Source organism: Aethalodelphis obliquidens, unplaced genomic scaffold, assembly GCF_003676395.1.
Source record: "Aethalodelphis obliquidens isolate GAN/ISIS:26980383/991018 unplaced genomic scaffold, ASM367639v1 scaffold38, whole genome shotgun sequence".
Taxonomy (NCBI): Eukaryota; Metazoa; Chordata; class Mammalia; order Artiodactyla; family Delphinidae; genus Aethalodelphis; species Aethalodelphis obliquidens.
The window spans coordinates 8,560,441-8,581,510 of NW_020837982.1; the positions used below are offsets into that span (position 1 = coordinate 8,560,441).

The 21,070-nt window shown below is 59.5% G+C and overlaps 1 protein-coding gene across 2 annotated transcripts in view; it reads right to left on the minus strand.

Annotated features, from left to right (window-relative positions):
- The window catches only part of SMTNL2 (smoothelin like 2), a 24,169-nt gene extending 8,157 nt beyond the window's left edge, over window positions 1-16,012 (minus strand). The window contains exons 1-6 of one of the 2 annotated variants that reach the window (XM_027130758.1): window positions 14,821-16,012; window positions 10,900-11,972; window positions 3,606-3,696; window positions 2,850-3,086; window positions 2,107-2,182; window positions 1,020-1,199 (exon numbers count right to left, since the gene is read on the minus strand). In XM_027130758.1, the coding sequence (XP_026986559.1) occupies window positions 1,020-1,199; window positions 2,107-2,182; window positions 2,850-3,086; window positions 3,606-3,696; window positions 10,900-11,289 (974 nt within the window). In that variant the 5' untranslated portion in view covers window positions 11,290-11,972; window positions 14,821-16,012. Of the gene's footprint in view, window positions 1-1,019; window positions 1,200-2,106; window positions 2,183-2,849; window positions 3,087-3,605; window positions 3,697-10,899; window positions 12,848-14,820 lie in introns of those variants that run through there. The other variant, XM_027130757.1, reaches the window with a different exon arrangement.
- Between the last annotated feature and the right edge of the window lie 5,058 nt (window positions 16,013-21,070).

Consider the following 21,070-nt stretch of genomic DNA (forward strand, 5'->3'; position numbering starts at 1 on the left):
CGCCCTTCCCCCTGCAGAGAGAGGCCAGGCCTGCTGGGGGGCTGGGGGGCTGCCCCTCGGCTGCCATCTACTCCGAGAACGTGCCGCACCTGCTCACCCAGGTAGTATGCAACCCTCCCAGCCCTACACCCACGTCCAGGCATGAGCCCCCCATCCCAGGGCACAGCCTCCCTTGATGGAGTCTGGCCCGACCAGATCCCTTCCAGCCTCCAGGTCCCCTGTTTACTTCCCACATGGGCAGTCCTGGGGCAGAGGACCTGAGGCCGCATGGCCCGTGCCGCTTCCTTTCATCCCACCCCTCCTCGGAGCCTCCCTCTGGGGCCGCCCTCTTTCCTAGCCTGGAGCAATGGTTTCTTCCTCTGGGCCCCAAGGACACTCCTTAATGGCCAAGAACAGGTTGTCTGGGTCAGCGGGACACTTCCTGGGTGCCCCTTCTGACTCACTAGAGTCAGAGCCTTGGGAGCGGGACTGGGGGTGGTCATCATCAAATATGCCTGGGCCGCATCCCACAAGCAACAGGCATCAATACCACCAGCGGACAGGAGCGCTGGACAAATGTGTGCAGAGGTGGGTCCCATCTGGGAGCGGGGGTGGGGCGTGATAGGGGGCTGGTCTCGCCGTGTCACCTCCAGCTACTGCTGGGCATCCCAGTGACTGCCCTCTGGCCTCTCCAGTCACGCCCTGAAACCAACTTCTCCAGTTGGGTGAGGAATGTGGGTGTGAGGGCAGCCGGGGCCCCTCCAGGACCGGGGGAAGGGGGCCTAGGCTCTCCCCAGGCCTTGCCTGGCCCCCTGCCCGCTCCTCTCCTCCCCACAGCTGGGGCCACCTATCCCTCAACCTGCTCCGTAGCTGGCCCTGACCTTGTGTCTTGCCCAAGAGGTCACATCTTGGGGAACTGCCCCCTGGGGAACAGGACAGGGCCGGCTTTGCGCGCTGTGCCTGCCTGACCCTAGTCTGGGCCCAGGCCTACTCTGGGGGCCCAGACTGGTCTGGGGGGCGGGGGGTGAGAGCATCCGTACTTGCCAGCTGTATCCTGCTCCCATTTCTCAAATAACGCCTTCCGGGCCTGCGCCCCCGAGGTGCGGGGCAGCGTCTGCGACCTCACCAGCTCCCGGCGACGCTCCCCCTGCCGATGGGCCTGGGTCGTGGCTGGCGGCTGCGGGGATGGGAGAGACTCGGGTGGCGTCACCAGAGGTGGGCTGAGGAGAGAACCACGAAGTCAGGAACACAGACCCGCCCATCACTAGGTCACCTGGGCCCCGGGCCCCCCACCCCACTGAGTGTAGAATGAGGCAGCAACCGGGCTACAGGCAGGGAGGAAGCACCACTTGCTCTGGTCCCCAACCGGTTCTGCAGCTTTTCCAAACTGAGCTGCTGTCCGAGGCAGGCCTGGCCGGCAGTGGGCCCCTCTCTGAGCATCGTCACCCCTCGCAGGTGTCCGTGCCTGGGCTGAGCGGGGTGGGGGTGGGGGCATCCTCCTCGCAGAACCGGCCTCACCAGGACCAGGCCCCCTCCTCACCACCACGAAAAAGACCCCCTTTGTTTCTCCCCTTCAACAGTTTTCCAGAAAGCCACAATTCTCCTTTTATTACTGAAAGGGGGGACAAAAGCCAAGCCAGCCTCTATCCCCAGCTCCGATCACAATCCAGTGGGCCTGGGGGAGCTTGGGGACAACCACAGGCCAGGAGGCAGCAGACCTGCCCCAGCCTAGAGACGTCCTCAGCCGCGGGCGGAAAGCAGGATGGGTGGAGAGGAAAGCGGGAGATCGCCCCACGCTCCATCCGCCTGTGGGGACTGAGACACCCCCTCCAATCTTTGCACAGACTTCCTTTCAAGGGTCCTAAGAGAAACCAGCCCGAGGCCCTATATATATATATATATTCTCTAAACAAAACCCTCCACCTAGCCCCGCGGCCTCATGTCCTCTGCTCAAACCCCACCCATTGACGCTGCTCTCCCTTGGAACCAAGCCCAGGAGGGTGCCTCATCCTGGGTCAGCATGGGAGCTCCCTGCAGGGGCCCGGGCAGCCCGAGTTCAAGGCAAAGTCCAGACGCTGCCTGGGGAGGGCTGACCTCCCCGCACCGGGGACTGGGGCCCCGACTCACCTGCCGTTGTTCCTGCTGGCCGTCACTGCCCCGTAGCCAGAGCTGGATAAAGACCGTGGGAGAGAAGAATTCTTCTCTTCGGGACAAAGCAAGGGAGAGAAATAACAAACCCTGGCCTCGCGGAGGGTCACCACTGCCAGCCTCCCTTCCTCTGACCTGGCCCTGTGCCCTTTACCCAGCGTCACTCAGGGCAGGGGCAGGACCCCTGGGCTAAGCTGGGCCTGCCTCGGCCAACAGTTGAGGAGAAGGGATGCTGGGAACATACAGCAATGACATAAAAGAGGCCTTTTAAAGTGTCCCCCGCCCCCAGCTCCGCTTTTGAGAGCACAGAGCCCAGGGCCTCTTGTGCTACGTATCCAGCAAACACTTTGTTCCCGAGCCCTCATTCTGGAAACCCACACAGCCCAACCCCAGGACACACCACTGAGGCCTGACCCCAGGCCCAAGACAGGCCCCGGGGACCACGCCAGTGTGCAGGGTAAGAGGCCACCTTCTAACCACAGCCTCGACCTGCAGTAAAAGCCACAGTCGTCTCCCATGGGGGACGAGGCTACTTTACAGCATCTCTGGGGGGAGGAGTCGGGAAAGATGAGCCCCATTTGATGGAGCAGATGAGCTAGGGAAGGGGGTCGCAGTGACAGCAGAGGGGGGCTGGGGCTTGCCCAGGTTTCCTGAGTCTCTTGCCAACTGCCCCCAGCCCCTGCCCTTCCTCCCAGTTTGAGGCCATGCCCTCCTGTTCCTACCAGTGGGACTGGGAGTCCAGGGTGTGGTGGCCTCGCTGGGGCTGAGGCCCCCCAGGACGGCGGCAGACGTGGGCGAGAGAGCTGCGGCTGACGTCTCCCCAGAGAACCTCTCGGAGACTCGCATGATAGCCGTGACTGGCTGGTGAGGCAGCCGCAAGGAGAGGCTCGCAGGGCGAGGCTTGGGGGGTTCTGGTGCCGGGACAGTTTGGGTGGTCTCAGGGGGTCCATCACCTGGACCTGGAACATGGGACCAGCAGGGTTGGGGATGTCAGCCGTGGCATCCACAGGGGCCTCAGGCCCTCCCAGGAGGACTCCAGTCTCTGTGAAGCTTCCTCCCACCTCCTCCAGGAAGGCCTCGTTGACCACTCCAGCCTCCCTGACCTCCCCCTGCTGCGGACGTCTCGCTGCTCCAACCAGAGCTGGCGTCTGCTCCAACTTTCCCTCATAGACAGTTCAATAAATAGTCGCCTATCAGTCCACTTTCTACCCTGTTCAGTGCTTGGATAATTCCTCAGCCCCTGCTTGCATTCCTCCAGAAACAGGGAAGCTCACCACCTTCTGAGATCTCTCATTTTCTTCTGTGTTTACACAGTTCTACTTCACACTGAATGAGGCTGCTCTCCTGGCAGCCTCCCCACCTGCTGGGGTTTAGGCTCAAGTCCTCCATCCCTGACAAGGGGTGGCCTGGCCCAGAGGCACGGCCAAGGCCCTGACCCCAAAGCTACCCAGCCCGCTCTCCTCTGCCGTCAGCCCTACCTGCCCCAGGCTGGTGCCCGTTCTCGACGATGCACGAGTCTGAGGTCCTTCTCATCTCCGACTCTCCGGCCTCGTCATGGTGATCCATGCTCTACAGAGAGACAAACACCACCGAGGCCTAGTCAGCCGGGGCCAGCTGCCCGCACCCCCTGTGACCCCCCTGGTTCTGACAGGGCAAACAACAGTCAATTTTGAGAGAGACAGCCCCAGGAAGGTACAGTGATGGGCCAAGGTCACACAGGACTCAGTCTCACAAGTTGAGCCCCCAGGATCCTGGAGGCAAACACCTCCACGGGGCTCATCCCAGACCCCCAAAATGCTAGGGACAAATGTCAAGACTGGGAGTTCTGAAAGCGTGTGCAAGGCGCCCTACCCCTTCCCCCAGGCTGGACCAGATGCCTGGGGTCCGGAGAGCCTGGCCCTTGCTCGTCCCGGGGGCTGCCTGTGTGGGAGCAGCCCAAACCCAGCGACATAAGGTCCTTCCGGGCCAACAATGGGCCCAGGAGCCCTCACGCTGCAGGGTCACAAGATTTGCCTGGATGTCCAGAGCACAGAGGCCTGATTGGCTCCATGGGGCCCCTCCATCTCCTCTGGGCTACAGCAGTGGGGGGTGTCATGCAGAGAGAGAGCCAAGACCAAGAGCCAGCAGGCAACCTGGCATCCTGGCTGTGCCGCCAGCCACCAGGTGACCCAGGTCAGGTCGTGCCCCCTCTGGGTCGGTTTCCCTGTTGGAGATGAGGGAGTAGGTTATGCAAAGCCTTGCCAAGCGTCAGGTCCTTTTTCTGGGCATGCCACTTAGACCAACTTGCTTCTGTCCCCCCGGGAAGATGCCACCACACCCATTTTACAGATGGGACCTGAGGGCTGAGAGAGGGATGTATGCAGTCCAGGTTACACAGTGAGAAACAGCTGAGATGTGTGGCCAGGAGGGATGTTGTCCTCAACCTTGGCTCTGCCCTGGTCACAGTGAGGAAGGCTGGAGGGCTCGGAGCATCTGGGAGGCTGGTAGGGTCTGCCCTGCAAGAGGAGAACACAGGCAGACCCCGATCCGGGGCTCTACTAAGAGCCCACGATGAGTGGCTTGAGAGGTGGCCGTACCACTCCTTAGACGACTCCAGACTACCTAGCCCCCTTGTCTACCAGGTTCCCAGAATGACAAAGGCCCATCCTTGGCCCCCGACGGCTCAGCTATCACCGCAACCAGTGCAAGAGGTGTCCACCCCGCCATGGGGGGGGGATCAGTCTGGTGGGGGAGCCAGGGCTGTGAGCAGATGATATCAAGCCAGCATGAGGGTGTGCGCCTAAGACAGACTTCATCCAGCCCCGTGGGCCAGGAAGGGCCTCCCAGAGGCAGGGGTAGCTGAGAGCCAGTCTAGAGTAAGCTAGGTGGGACCAGGAGTGGAAGCGACCAGTATCTGCCAAAGCAGATAGACAACAAGGCACAAAGCATTCTGATCTGGTGGCTGGAGAAGCACCATGCAGCCCAAGGTGCCAGCCTGGAGAACTTGGACTTGACTCCTTGGACAAGAAGGAACTGAAGGTTGTCAGCTGTGTTTTAGGACCATCCTTCAGAAGCCAGTGACATAGTGCCATGGAAGGGGTCGACCAGATGGCCAGTCACCTCACTAGTCCCACATGGGGACCTGGGGAGGAGAGATGGGGCAGTGAAAAAGGACTCAAAGGTTTGGGGAGAGTAAGTGGATATGGAGGGATGGGGGAGTCACACCTCTTTCAAGCATGGGCTTTGGGCCCAGCTGACTTGACTATGGTGGTGCGGGGGGGGATCGGTGGGAAAATAAGAACTTCAATTTGGGACATGGTGAGTGTAAGGTGTCCTTGGGGCCTCAGGGGGTTGAGGTCAGGAGGCAGCTGGATATTTGAGTCTGAAGTTTAAGAGGAAGGATGGACAAATGATGGAGAAACAGGCGTCTCACATCTGGAGCACAGCAGAGGAAGAGCAGGCTCGGGGCGATGGGGCCTGCGATGGGCACCACACCTGGGGGCAGAAGAGGCACCTGCAGAAGAGAATAAGAAGCAGCGGCCAGAGGGGGGAGGGAGAAAACCAGAAGAACGTGGAGAAAGGCAGGTGGAAGTGTGTCGAGAAGGCTGGCGTGTCAGTGGCTCCAAAGGTAGCCTCAGGTCAAGAAAAAGAAGGTCAAGACGAGATCTAAAAAGGTCCTTTGGGTTTAGCAAAAAAAAGAGGTTCTTGGTGACAGTTCAGGAGCTGAATCAGAGGTGGGGGTGGGTGCAGGAGACAGCCTCGGGGAGAGATGGAGACACAGAACCCGCAGCCATGAGGGGCGGGGGGAGGGGCTCTGGACGAGGTAGAACAATGTTTATAGGCTGCGAGAAAGGCTCCAGCCGGGTGATGGGACCCTCTGTGCGGTGGGGACCCTGGGGAAGTGGGAGAGGACAGGACTCGAGCCTGGGGCGAGCCTGGGCTTGGAGGGAAGGTGACTCCTCCAACTTCCGATTCAGGAGGATGGAGCGGGACAGGTCGGCCCCACTCGTGGGAACACTGGAGAAGAGGGGGCAACTCCTGACACCTCAGAGTGGAGAGGGCACCCCTAGAGCCTAACCTGAAGCCAGCTCGGCAGAGGGAGGAGAAACAGCCAGTCCATCCTGAACCCAGCCCCCACCCGTCACCAGGGCGCTCAGCTCTGGGGGCTTCAGGTCCTGCCCGCCCACTCTACTCTGGTCCAACAGGTTCCGCAGGTCTAGGCGGAGGTCTGGAGGGCCCGGCCACTGGTGAAACCATTTTCCCAGGAATGTGGGTCTCTCTGGGCAGCCCCCGCCCCCCCGGCCACCGCAGACGCCTAGCCCCCGCACATTGCAGGCCCCGTACCCACCCCATGATGCCCCAGGGGGACCAGACGCCACAATCAGGCAGGAAGAAGGGCCTGGACCAGCTGGATTCCTGCCAAGGGGTCTCCAGCAAAGCAGGAGGGAAGGGGGATGGGACTGACTCACCCCGGCAGGCTGGACTCCCCTCACTACGCCATCCCCGAGACTGGGACCCACTGCTCGCTCAACCCATCCAGAGATCCCCTCCAGACCCTCATAGGAGCCTGGTGGGTGGGGGTCATCCCTAACCTCACCCCGTGACCAAAGGCAGCGGCAGAGTCAAGGTTTGGGTCTCCTACCCCAACCCAGGGCTCTATCCACAAAGTGCTCATGCTTTCCAGGAGCAGGAAAGACAACTCAAGACAAATTTGTGAGGCCGGGCCCTGGAGGGGGAGGGGAGGGGGAGAGCGGGGTAAGTGCTCCAGCAGGATCTGAGTCCCTGAGCCCACCCACAGGGCCCCCAGCATGCCTGCTCCCCCAGTGGTCTTCCTTTGGTGGGGGCAGCCTGATTCAGCCACAGGGAAGGGAAGGGGGTGGGTTCTGTGTGCTGGGGTCAGAGTAGAAGTCACTGGAGAGCCCTGGGGATGAGACGGGTCCTGGGTAGCTGGCTCTCGCACTCCCAAGATCTGGGCTTTGTTTGAAGAAGGGGGAGGCTGCCTGTGAGGAAGCCCAGGCCTGGGAATGTTCGGGGGAGAGGTGGGGGGTGCTGAGTCTTATTTCAGGGACCCTCTCCCTGGGGAAGTGTTTAAACACTGTTGTGAGGCCGGGAATAATAGTTCAGGCACTCTTGGGGCTGCCTGACCCCACGTGGGCTCATGCGCCTGGGCAGGGGAGCACGTCTGCGTGCCTAGCACAGCCCACAAGCCGCCAGAACCCCCATCCTGAGCCCCTAACACGGCTGCTCCGTCCTCCTCTCTCACACCACAGTTTTAAAGACTCAATTCAAACTTCTACCCAAAGCATTTAACTCTCTTATCACACAGTGTGTCTGGGAAAGGAAGGCAGATAAGGCAAGTCTGGTTTCTTTCACGCCGGACCTCGATGCTGCTCCTGGCTGTCTCACGTGGGGACCCGGTGGCTCCAGCTCAGCTGAGGACATTTCCAGGGACCAACCCTGGCACAGCCTCCCGGGCCAGGCCTGGCCTCAGGCTACCCTCCACTAGCCGGACCACAGCCGTGGCTCCGTGGACACTCTTACGAACCGATCGGGTTGATGTCACTGTTATAACTACGCAGCCCACTCGGCACAGGGGCCAGACAGGGATGGGCCAGTCCCCCTTGGATGCAAGGAGCCTGAGGTCCAGCTGGGAGATGTCCCTAAGGCCTCACAGCAACTGTGCCCAAAGCAGCTCCCATTTGCTGCAGGGTCTCAGGCTTCCTACAGGAAGTCCTCCTGATTATTCCCACCCTACTGCCCTGCCCTCTGCCTCCTCCCAGAGCCTCCCTGGCTACTCACTACCCAGCAAGGTCAAGGTTTGTGCGCTCAGAACTGGATTACTAGATCAACCCTGCATTGAGTTCAGGGCATAAGTATATGCTGAATATGACCCACCTCCCACCCCTGCAGTCCCTGGTTTGAAACCGCAGGAAGCAAAGGGTCCCAACCAAGGGTCTCTACGTTTCATTGCCTGTTACAGAGGGGCAGCGGCCTCCGCACTGCCTGACGGCTGCCGCCACTGGCTCTCGTGCGCGGATGAGACCCTCCTACCCAGACCACCCTGCCCCCCCCCGACCCCCGGCAACACACACGTGGGAATATGGGAGTATGAGAGGCCAGACAGCCCCGGCGCCCAGCTGACACTTTCCAGTCTCACCCTGGAGCCCCGATTCCTTGTTCACGACCAAGTGTCCGCTCACAAGCTGCCAGTAACAGCCCATGAACAAGCACGTGTGGATGACTCTGCACAGCACCCTCCCTGCCAGAAACTGGCTCGGAGCCCGGGTGGGCGAGAGAGAGGTGGGCTGCAAGAGGAGTGGGGAGCAGCGCCTCTGGTAGGGCAGGGAGAAGCTGCCTCGGGCCCAGGGAGCCTCTGATCCCACTGGAGGCCTCGACCATCCTCTACCCGCAGCGCCCAACTCTGCTGGCTGTTCTACCTCCCTTCGCTTTTTTTTTTTTTTTTTTGCGGTACGCGGGCCTCTCACTGTTGTGGCCTCTCCCGTTGCGGAGCACAGGCTCCGGACGCGCAGGCTCCGCGGCATGTGGGATCCTCCCGGACCGGGGCATGAACCCGCGTCCCCTGCATCTGCAGGCGGACTCTCAACCACTGCGCCACCAGGGAAGCCCCTTTCAGGCTTTTTTGAAGTCCAGAACCTACTCCTCAACTGTGTCTCCATCCTCATCCCTCAACGAGGGGCAGCATCCCTGCTGACCCCCAACCTCTTCTTCCAGAAGGACTTCCCTCTCTCCATGTCTAAGAATGGGCTTTCCAGGGCCTCCCAGCCCCCTGGCAGCTCCCTGGACTCTGCCCAGGGCTCTGGCCTCACCCTCTCCTTCTGCATGGCTGCCCTGAAGACCTCACCCATTCTAGGGCTTCAACCACCAGTTCTGCCCCGATGTCCCCCTGACCTCCGGCCTCGACCGGATCTGTGACTCCGCCTGCTCTGGGACACCTTCGCCTGGATGTCCCACAGCCTCACACCCTCAGCACAACCCAAATGGAACCCAGCGTCTCCACCAGATGTGTGACTCAGGAGTCCCCCAGCAGGGCTCCCCAAGCTCTGGCTGTCCTCTCCTTGGACCACCACATTTAAGTTATCCTGTCTCCAGCCACCCTCCAACCTGCCATCCATCCATGAGGGACCTTGCTGGATACAAGGAGGACCCCGTCCCTCCCCTGCCTGGTGCCCCGCGCCCACCAGCTCCATGGCCAAGAGGACTAGCCCGCCCCACGTGACTAATTCCCCACTGAAAAAACTTAGATGACTGGAGAGATTCCTCTCACATATTTGCGTGAATTCATGTACCTATTTACATGACTCTGAAAGCATTTTTCGAAAACTTGGACAGCTGCTTCCACGAGCAGACAAGTAGCAAATGTGTGTTAAAATAAAATCTCAGAAGCAGCCGATGACACAGTTTATTAGGTGCGTGTGAGCTCACAGTGGCGATCTTATACCATGGCCAAACAGTGGTCATGCTTATAGGACAGAATTAAGTGGATCCATTTCTAGCCACTTCACACGGAGCACCGGGACACCCAGGAGCTCTGCCACCAGCATGTTTAAGAACCTCTCACCCCAGCCCCCCAAGGCAGAGCCCAACTCCCCGGCCCAGCATCCAGGGGCCTTCACAACTCCTCCCTCTGCTCTCATACCCACCAGGCTCCCCTCCGGTCGGTGAGTCCTTCCAACCTCTCTGAGGCGGCAGGCACAGCCCCACACACCGCCCCCTGCACAAGCAGCAGCAGGTCCTTGGCCTCCAGCAGAAAGCCAGCCTGAGACACCCACCGGGACGGGACAATTGTGTTTGGAGCAGAACATCTGCTCTGGCTGCCCGCGATGTCGGTACTGCTCGGTCTGGGGCCATCGCCCACCCTGGCTGGGACCTCCAGGGGCAGAGGCTAATCTGATCCCCCTCCTCCTGGCCCCTGGAGGTGCAGCCCAACCCACACAAGAGACCTGAAGGTGTGATGGATTGAACCAAGGAGGGACTGCAGGTGCACACTACCCAGACCCTGGCACCCCAACCCCGGAGCACACGCCTGGCAGGGTGGGAAATCCCACCTAAGGGCCACTGCACACACCACGGGAACCTTCTTACCCGCCGCTCCAGGAGGCCCCAGGCTCAGGGGAGAGGCCTCCGCCCCACACCCACGCCGTGTGGGCCTCTGGCCGGTCATTGACCCCGGAAATCTAGACTGCTCACGACTGGTTCCCCCTGGCCCCCACCGCCACCCCGTCTCTCCCTTCAAGGTAAGGATTTACCCCCTGCGAGGTCCCAAACGCCGCTGCCCCGGCTGCGCCCCAGCAGACGGCGTCCTCCTGCCCCCAACACACACCCGGGCTTGAGTTCTCAATCTGGGTTAATCAATAACCTGAACCGTCAGGCCTCAGTGAAGCAGCATCGCAGGGGCCGCGTCAATGGAGGTGTGGGAGTGGGGGGTGGGGTGGGTTGCTGACCACCCCAACACACCGGCCGGGCCCCGGGCGGTGTTAAACAGCGCCCAAGCCCTTAGTGCCACGGGACAGCAGAGAGAGGGGGACAGAACTCCGGGCGAACAGGGCCCGGCTGCAAAGAAGGGAGGGGGCCCAAGACAGGTGCAGCGGGCAGGCTAAGCCGGTGCTTCGCAGGATGGTGGCCGGACCCCCACGATGGAGTCGCAGCGGCGGGTGGCAGGGCAGCGCCCAGTCCCGCAGGCGCACGCACTCGGGACCTATAGGCGCGGCGGGGGTCGCGGAGCCCTCCTCCCCTGGCGCACGCGCACAGGCGCCGGCGCTCCCCGAGGCTCACCTGGCCTCGGCCGGACAGCGAGAAGGTGGCGTGGCTGGCAAAGCGTGCGGTGCCCAGACGGGGCGCGCGGTCCGGGACGCCAGGCACGGGCGGAGGGCTGGGCGTGCCGGGCGCGGGGGCCAGCCCGGTCGTCAAGCCCAGCGCCTCCACCTGGCGCGTCAAGCGCTCGAGCTGCGCCTGCAGCCGCTGGTTGTCGCGCTGCAGCTCGGTCACCGTGCGCGCCAGCGGTCCGGCCAGGTGCAGCGCCTCGGCCACGCGCTGCTCCACGCCGCGCTGCAGCCCCTGCATGTCCTCGTGCAGCGCGCGCACTGCGCCCTCCAGCGCCGCCTCGTAGCGGCCCAGCGCCTCGCGCACCGTGCGCGCCTCCTCGGCGTCGGGGGCCGGCTCCATGGCGGGGCAGAGCGCTTACGTGTGAGGGAGATCGGGCCTAGCCGGGCGAGCAGTCGACCTCCGCAGCTCCGGGCAGCAACTGGACGCCCGCAGCCGGGTTCGCCCGAGGGTTGGTGGGAGGGGCGGGAAGGGGGCGGGGCGGGCCCCGCGAGCCGGGGGACTGGGCGCCGCGCGGGGGCGGGGCCGCGGGGGCGGGGCCAGGCGGCTCGGGGGGACAGCCCCTGTCCAGTCGACCCGAGGGATGCAGTGAAGTGGGGGAGGGGGGTTCCCCAGTGGCGCCGGAGGAGGAGAGCTCACTCCGCCTCTCCTCTTCCGCGGTGAGGAGCTGCACAGGGAGTGCGGAGGCCGAGCCCCCCTTGACCCTGGAGGAGCGGCGTGCGGCCTGGGGGAGGGGCTGCGGGCCACCTGAAGAAGGCCTCGATCCCCAAGTGGACTTGACCTCGGAGACCGCGGACGTGGGTTATGCGTTCCATCGGGGCTCTCACTCGCAGGGCCCAGGTCCTACTGGGGGTAGGGACCCCCTCACTGCTCAGGGAGACCTGAGAGCCACAGCAGTAATTCCCAGAACCCCGACCCTCACCCTGTGCCCGTCACTGCCCACTCTACGCCGTGCACACGGCCCTCACAAACACATGCTCACCTGTGGGATCTTTGCCTGGAATTTCTTGCACCTGTTATAAGACCTAAGGGAGGAGACAGGTGGTGAGGTCCCTCCCTGACTCTGCAATTATGTGCTCTCCCCTCCCAGACCCACTCTGTGTAGCAAGATCTTTGCATCCTTATTGCTGGTGGTCATAGGGGCTCAGGGCTCACTGAGGGGCCCCTGCTAGGGGATCCATGAGTGACTGAGGTTAGAGACAGAGGAGAGAGCATGCTTAGGGCCCAATCTCCAAATCCTAGGATCGGCGACCTTGGAATTAACCACGCCCTCCCATCAGAGCCTTGGTCCCTGGCCTCTATCCACAGGCCGGGGCTCCCACCTCGACTCCCTCTCAACACTCCTTTCAGGCCTGAACCCAGATATTCCTCCCTTCCATATCCCCCATCCCCCAACCATCCCAAGAAAGGAAGGAGTGAAAACAGCTGTTGCTTCAGAATGATAGGATGATGGGCAAAGATGCTGTACGTTCCCAAATATATTGTAAAATTGATTTAAAATAAAAATGGGAACATCCCATCCTTCTTTGTGCAAAACAAATCTTTCCTGATTAGCCTTCTCCTTCCCAGGCATGGCCCACCTGGAGGAGGCCTGGTGGCTGGCAGGCACAGCCAGATGACTGGAGAACGAGAGGTCCGAAAGACTTGTTCCCATCACACTAGGCTTCCAAAGATTTTTGCAGCCACAGACCTCCTGGACTGGCCTGCTCTGCCCCAAAGGAACTGGATCAGCCTAACAGATGCTGAACGCTGGTTCCCCCTTTCCCCCCTCCACCGTGGGGACAGGAAGGAACGCTGGGTTACCTAATCCAAGGAGCCTTCCAGCAATTATTTCATGAGAAAGTCAAGTGCCAAAAGGCGTTCATGTTGTGTGTGTGTGTGTGTGTGTGTGTGTGTGTGTGTGTGTTCCAAGTAGCTGTGTGGACAGGGTGAGCCAGATTGCTCCCTGCATTCTTTCTCGGGGTAGAATCTTTGATAGAGACTAGGAGAGAGGCTGCTGCTGCAGCTTCTGCCCCAAGTAACACTCAGAGCCCCTCCAGGTCTGAGCCCAGGAGCCTGGAGTTCAGAGACCCAGCTCTCAGCCAGAAAAGCCCAGCCTCTTCTTTTGCAGGACCTGAGGAAGGACCAGGTGGGGAAGTCTGGGAGGGGCTGGACAGCTTGGTCCCTGGCCCTACAGTGGATGTGCATCTGGGGCTGTGCCTGGACCGGCAGCATAGGTGAGGGTGGTGGTGGTGGGGGGCAGGGGTCCAGCCTTCTCTCCCAGCCTCCAGGAGAAGAAAGGCTGGCCAGGTCTCTAGAGTGGGACCCCTAATGGGCGATAGAATCTAGAGCCTGGCTGCCCAGGATCCATCCACACTCTCCCACCTCAGCTGGGTTATCTCCTGATCCACTGTGACAACATCTGGGTAGGGCTGCTCGGGGGCTGGGCAGGGCTCCATCTGCGGCTGCAGTAGGAACTCTGTCAAGGGCAGAGATGGGGCTCACGGTGGGTTCTGGGCAGACAGTACAAGAAGCAAACCATCTCCCTTGGCCCCTCTCCTGATGGGGCTCACGGTGGGTTCTGGGCAGACAGTACAAGAAGCAAACCATCTCCTTTGGCCCCTCTCCCTCGGCAGTAAGACCACTGAGTCAGTAGCTGGAGATGAGCCTAGGAGAGGAGAGATGAACCAGGAGTGGGAGGAAGAGGGGCAGAGGGTCAGGGAGAGGAGAAGGGAGGGAGGAGGCGCCGATTCTGGGGCGGGGAGGGGGGCACTGAAGACCAGTGCCACCCAAGGGCTGGCTCCCTGCCAGTTTGGCTCAGAGGCCGATGCTCATCCCAGGCCCCAGGGGCTCCTCTCTGCTGCCCCCTCAAGGCCCCTCTTCTCACCCTCCGCCGGCTCAGCTCCTGCCCAGTACCAGACTGGGGCGGCGGGGGGGGAGGTGAGGGCTGATGGACCCAGCTGACCTCCCTCCACATTCACCAGCCCTGATGTCAGCAGGCTAGCAAGGACGACCTCCTGCCAAGTCCTGGGGTCTCTGGCACCTGCCCTTCCAGCTCCCCCTCCCCTGGTTCTGACCCATCCACTGTCTGCTGGTCCCTTGATCTGCTCTGGTGCTGGGCTGGGGGCAGGATTCGGGACGAGCCTTCCTGTGTCCCCTGCCACTCACCTCCTGAAATCAAATCCCAGGCAAGCCCAAACCATGAAGCCAGGGACCTAAGTGGGGAAACTGAGGCCCCAGGAGGGACAGGGGCAGGCCCCAGGTCACACAGCAAGGGATGCAAAGACAGGACTGGAACCCAGGGCCCTGGCTCTGTTCCCAGCACCCCTGGGAGGCAACAGTCCAATCCAGCCAAGTCTGGGCAGTGCCTCCTGTTCCCAGGTTGCCCAGAGGCTCCGATCCCCTGGAATGGCTCCTCGGAGCTCTCCAGAACCACCCTTATGGCCCTCTGGCAGGAGCCCCTGAGGACCATCCCTCCTGCCTTCCCTCCTGCCTCCTCCGCTTCTCCTCCCCGGTGACCCTCCTGAGTGACTGTGCTTTCATTCATCCCTTAACTGTGGTCCCTGGGGCTCTGAGCTGGGCCTGTCCCCCTTTCACCCGCAGACACTTTCTGGGTGGTGTCACCCCCCCTACACACACCCATACTGATGACTTCCCCTCCTCCACCTCCAGTCCAGCCCCTCTCCATATACCCACCCGCCTCCAGCCCTCAGCCCTGAAGGTCCCATCCGCTCCCCAGACTCCTGACGTTCTGAGAACACACATAGGGCTTACGGGGAGGGGAAAGGACTTAAGAAGTGGGCTGGTGCAGTCCTCTGCCGTCCTGGGCCCACCTGCCTGGGACCGCTCCTCACCCTCTGCACCCTGGTCCCCGTGCATGGGTGAGGTACGTACATACACTTGCGTGCACGTGTTGGAGCCCATCCTCAGAGAGCAGGGTCTGTCTCTGCTGTGCATCCATTCCCACAACTGGGGAGGCAACTGGCTTTAGAAAGTACTCCAGAAACACTGTGTGATTGAATGCCTGGGAAAGGGGCCTCATTGGAGAGCCAGTGGAACCAACAGGACTAGTGGATGGATGGACTCAGTGAGATGGGTCACAGAGAGGAGGCATTAGAGGGGGCTCACAGGTACTACACAGGGCCTGTCTCCAAGGTCACATCAGCCTTTGCACTGAGTCAAAGGCAGCTGCCGACCTCACTGGTCACCTCGCCCCTCCAAGCCCCTCTGCCAGGAAGGGCTCAGGTTGCAAAGTCATGGGGCAGGCCAGACCCGTTATCTGTCAGACCCCGACTGGCCCTGCCATGGCCTCCATGTAGCCCTCAGCCTGCTGGGACGGGCTAATGGGCCTGGCAGTCTGGCTTTGTAAGTGGGAAGGTGTGTGAAGGCAGCCGCACCACACTCCTCAGGGTCCCCAGCTGCAGGCACCCACAGGGAGTAGGCTAACAAGGACCCGACAGAGAAATACACTCCAGGACTGGACCCCTCCCTCCTGGCAAGCATACCATCCCGGCTCCTCCTCCCAAATCCTGAAATCCAGCCTCTGCCCTGGAAACCATTGCCTTGTTATGAGACCCATAGGGGTGTGGACACAGGGCCTGCGTTTATCTTTTCCTGACGGGTTGCTGGGTTCAGGAGCCAAGGGGAGCGCTAAGCAGGGAAGCAGGAGTGTGGTACAGGCTGTGCAGGAGCCCGGGGTGGGCCATTCTTGGGGGCCCCGGGCCTCATCTCCAGCCAGGACCCAGGAGAGGGGCACAGAGGCTCTGCCCCCTGCCCCGCAGCTCTGCCTGCCTGAATCGGAGCCACTGGGGCCGATCCTGGAAACTGAGGTCCCTGGGAGGGAGGACAGAAGAGACCTCTGCCCCCTGGGTCACTCCAACTCCCCGCTACCGAACCCTCCTTTAAACTCCATCCCAGGGACACGCTGCCGGACACACGTGTAAATTTGTAATGTTCCTCTTTCTCCCGTGTATCTGAGGATGCGTCTGTGCACGTATCAGGCTTGCGTGTACAACACCTGTGTGGGTGTGTTGGTGTAGAGGGAAGATGTGGAAGGTACAGAGTCTACAGTACCTGCACACTCACCTGCACGTGTATGTGGTGTGGGCACATCTTCAAGCACCCGTGGTGCTAGGAGGGATTTTTATGCATTTGCTCATAAGTGGTGACTGTGTTTCTAGACACACATGTATGCATGCTTGCGGTACATGTGTCAACACAGGATGCGCACATGCCTGTATGTGTAGGTCGAGTGTCTACATATGCTCACGTATATCAGATGTTTGTGTGTATATCGTGTGAGTTTGATCACACGTGTCACGTGCCCTATTTCTCTCTGCTTCTTTAACCAGACCTGGAAGTCTGTCTCTAGAAGGTATGGATCCTGGGTGCTCTGCAGAGACTTGCATATAAGATTCTAAGGGTGGTCTTGATGGGGGAAGGGGGTAAAAGGGTGGAGCTTCCCGCCCTCCTGGACCAACACGGTGCCCTCTTGGTCCCAGCGGAGGAGCATCTCCCACGGGTCTCTGTTGAAAGCCAGGCTACACAGTGAGAAAAGAAAAAACAGCACACAAGCCTGGGTGGAGACGCCTGCCTCTTCCGGCAAAGGCAGGGGCTGCAGAGAGTGTGGGGTGGAGACAGCTGCTTCCAGCCCAGATAAGGCTGTGGGCTCACATTTTCCATTTCCAGGAGCCTCCCCCTCAGGGCCCGGAAAGGTCTCCGCTGACTCACCCCAGCTCCCTGCCCCCACCCTGGGATCTGCAGCGCCAAGAGGGGAAAACGAGGTGCTGGAAGAGCCGGCACCTCACCATAGCTGGTCCTGTGCCACCGGGGACTGGGGAAGTGGTCCCTGGGGCAGGACAGGCCCAGCCTGGGGCCCCTCACAGCTAATATCCTGCCCCTTGTGCCACCGGGGACTGGGGAAGTGGTCCCTGGGGCAGGACAGGCCCAGCCTGGGGCCCCTCACAGCTAATATCCTGCCCCTTGTGCCTCTGAAAAGCCACCCAGGAAGGAGGAGGGGTCTCTCCTGACCTCTTAGAACAACAGTCCCTGCCTGTGCGCGCTCTGTGCTCTGCCAGCCTGGCTGCCCCGGCCCAGAGGACCCTGAGACCCAGAGGGGCGAGCCGTCTTTGTCAGGGACAGGACGGGGCCTCGCTCGAACTCTGGGCTTTTTCTCCCTTCTCCCCGCGCCTCCACGAATGCCCACCCAAAGCCTGCCCCCTCCAGCCCTGCCTGGCCCGCTCCCCTCCCCCTCCCCCTGCCCGGGCTATTTATAGGGCCTGGCTCAGTGGCCTCCAGGAGAAGGGGAGCCAGAGCTCCAGGGCTAGAGCTCACTGGGCCTTCCCCAGGCTGGGCAGGGTCCGCTTTCAGCCCAGCAAAAGGCCATGTCACTCAGAGTGAGCAGGGGGCCTGGGGAGGCCAGGCCACGGCAGGAGGCTGGGCTAGGACCTGGGCCAGGGCCCCTCTGGAGTCCTTTGCAGTCCACAGACAAGCTGGGCTTCCTCAGAAGTGTCCTGGAGACTCCTTGGGGCTGGGGCGGATAAGGGAGGTGTACAAGGGCACGAGCCATCCTTGGGAAGGCCTGGAGTGCGGAGGCCAACCTGAGGGCCCACCAGGCTGCCGCCTCCCTTGGAAGCCCCCAGAGTCTCCTTCCTCTAACAAAACGGTCCCTCTGGCCCATGGATCTGCTCCGCCAACAAGTGAATGGCTTAGGGTGCCATTCAAGGCCCTTCCAGCAAAATGCACAAACTCTCACATTTCTGCCATTGTGGCTGCACTGGTCCCGCTGTCTGAAGCATCCTTTCCACTTGTCATCCTGTCTGACAACCTCCCCACTCCTTCTTTAGACCTTCAGAGCCCAGTTAAAATGCCACCTCCTCTGGGAAGCCTGCAGCACTCCCCGTCTCTCCTCCCTGCCCCACACTGCCCACTGGAATACATCCCTCCTCTCCCGCCCTGGCTCCCTCCTCCAATGTGTGGCTTGTGTCTCTCTTGAGCAGTGATCTCGGTTTGGGGCTCCTGGAAGGTCAGGGCCCCACCTCACTCAGCCCTCTGCCCCATCGCCCAGCCCGCAGCTCCACAGCCAAGTCCTGTTGAATGAGTGAGTGACGGCGAGGGGCACTGGATGCGTGAGCGCAGGAACTAGTGATTGAACAGCAAATGGAGATGAAGAGAACCAGCGGGGAAAGAAAGCAGGAAAGATCCCTTCTGTGTCTCCTGAGCCCTGGAGGGACTGCCTGGTGTCCCAGTGGGCAGGAAGGTGACAGGGACAGCCCAGGCCAGGTCTCAGTGACACTGCTCGGCCCTGGGCAGCAGCCAGCTCGGTCACTCTCATTCTTTCCAGATCAAAGTTCCCCCCAGGGAACAGCCCGGAACCTGACACTGGCCCAGGGTGGGGGGTTGGACCAGCTGGTGCTGTTGAGGAGGACACTGAGAGGCAGGGCATTTGTCCCCAGCTCCACAGACACCAGGTCAGAAGCCCAGGGAGGAGGCTGGAAACGCTTCCACACACCTACTCCAGCCCCAGCCCCACTCTCCGATGAAGGGCCGCACCGGTAGGTCGGGAACCCCTGGCTCTAGGCCCTTCTGTTCCAGAATCCCCAAGGACCCCAAGCCCCTCAGGGCCTCAGGGGCTTGGCTCCCTGTACTGCCACCCCTCCACACACATCAGTTCTGACTCATCGCCACCCCATCTCCCAGCAGCTCCCATCTCAGACACCCTCCAGGTGTCTGAAACATACGTTTCTCTGTCTCCCAGCATCTGCGTCTGTTTCTGTCTTTGCACCTTTCTGTCTAGACTCCGTATTTCTGTGTTTCTCTGTATTTTTTGTTCTCCCCTCAGTCCTTACTCCTGTGTCTTTTTCCATCTCTCTGTTCCCTGGACATGAAGTGGAACTATGGAGTGGTGTGTTAGCCCTTCGGTCTGCAGTGAACAGATTTTTCCTGTTGCTGGGACTGGGCTGGGAGAGGATGGGAGAGAACAGAACCCAGTGCCCCTGCTGCAGCTAGGCCTCCCTGGTACCCTCAGCTGCTGTTGTCTGAGCCAGACCTAGGTCAGCCCCACAGCCACATGAGCAGACAGAGAAGAAGTGGGCAGAGCTGGTCTGGGGCGGGAGGCTGTGTCAGTGGGCCAGATCCCTGAGTCTGCCACTCCTCTGTCCCTCTTCCTCATTCCACGCCTAGTTGTGGAAAGTCATACCACAGCCAGAGTTTGACTTCCTAGCCCCCACTCCCATGTGCAAGCTGGTGTCACACACACACACAGCATAGGGGAGTGGCTCAGAGCATAGGACTCTGCATCTCAGTCATGGCTCACTCATCTTTGGACCTCAGTTTTCCTATCTGTAAAATGGGGATTATAAAAATAGTATCTGTGTTCTGGGATTGTTAAGAAGCATTCAATTAGTTCATGCCTGTAAGGCCCTTACAAACAAACGCCCTATGTCTGGCACACAGTAAGCGCCCTATCTGTCTGTCTGTCTACCTATCTGTTACATAAAATTAATAAAATTAATAAATATGCATGCATGCTTCAAACTTGACTCTCAATAAAAATTACACGTTGCTTTCACCTTTATCCTGTTGCCCCAGGCTGAGCCAGACCCTGGTCACCAGCAGGTCCAAACAATCTTGATGTGAGTAGTTGTTAATTCAAGTACAGGAAAAACATATAGCTCTGGGTGTGTGCCTTTCTACAGATCTGCTTGTGGAACCACATGTCATTAATAGCAGCTGTATGACATGTGGAGAAGTCGCCATTGCTTCTGGTTGAAGACGGTGGAAACCATCTCCTTCTGCTCCAGACACGTAGACGTGAGATTGTTAAAAATTAATGAGGGGGACGCGTCTGTAGACAAGAAACGGAGACTACTCCGTAAAAGAAAGAAGACAGGAGGCCGCAGGGAGAGAAGGGGCTGAAGCTGGCAGTCCCCAGGGGCTGGGAAGAGAGCAGGGCTGTAGGGTGTGGGCCATGGTGTAAATGCTAAGCCAGGCTGGGACCTAAGCCTGGCTGGTGTCAGGATCTGTGGTGCCAGTTGTGATGATAAACCAGAGCAGCTCTGTCCACACTTCAAGGTCGTGGCAAAAACCGAAGCCACATACCTGTGGTTGGGCCCTCAGCAGAGCCACGAGGCTTCAAGGGACTGTCCCAGAAATGTGTCATCCACATGAGGTTGGAGGCCCACAGTGGATACTTCTGAGAAAACCCTGGTCTGGAGCCCAGCCAGATACAGACCAAGCTGAGGCCACTAGCAGATGGCCTTGGGTTTTGCAGAACCTCCAGATAACCTCACAACCAAGAATCACAGAGCACTGAGGAAGCCAACACACTTGGCAAGTGGAAGAACTGATAGCTGAGAAAACAAAGTTTTAGAGCAATCTGAAAAGCCTTTAAAGTAGGTATCTTTAAGGTCCTCAAAGAAACCGCAACCACAAAACAACAAAAGGAGGTCGTGAAATAAGAGTAGGACAGATGACAGAATACATTACAAACATGGGAAATTAAAATTACAGATAATAAAAAACTGAAAAGGTGAGCTGAATATCTTAACTGAATAGAGCTGGAGAGAGACATAATGAATTAGAAGTTTCGAGTTGAGGAAATCTCCAAGAACATATGACTAAGAGATCGAGAGGTGGAAAATATGAAAGAAAAAAATTAGACACGAGGAGAATAGAAACAGATGTATCCGGAACAGATACATAGAAAGAGTGATGGAGAGAATTGCTAAAGAGGTCATGGCTGAGGACTTTCCAGAAATGAAAAAAAAAATCCATAAATCCTTAGACTGGGAAAACTCTTAGCACATCCTAAGCACGGTGAACAAAAAACAAAAAAATCTATACTAGTTTCACATTTTAGTAAAACTTCAGAACATCAAGGATCAAGACAAAAAAATCCTAGTACCAGAAAACAAGGAATAAGAATATGACACCAGAGTCTTCATCAACAGTACTAGAAGCCAGAAGACGATAAAATATTTTCAAAGGAGTAAAGGACAACAAAGTTGAACCTAGAGTTGTGAACACGGCAATACTATCGTTTAAGAGTAATGGCAGATTAAGTACATTTTCAGACATCACTTAAACGGAAAAACGAACTTGGAAAGAAGCAGTGGGTTGGAATAAGAAAGAGTGAGAAGGGCTT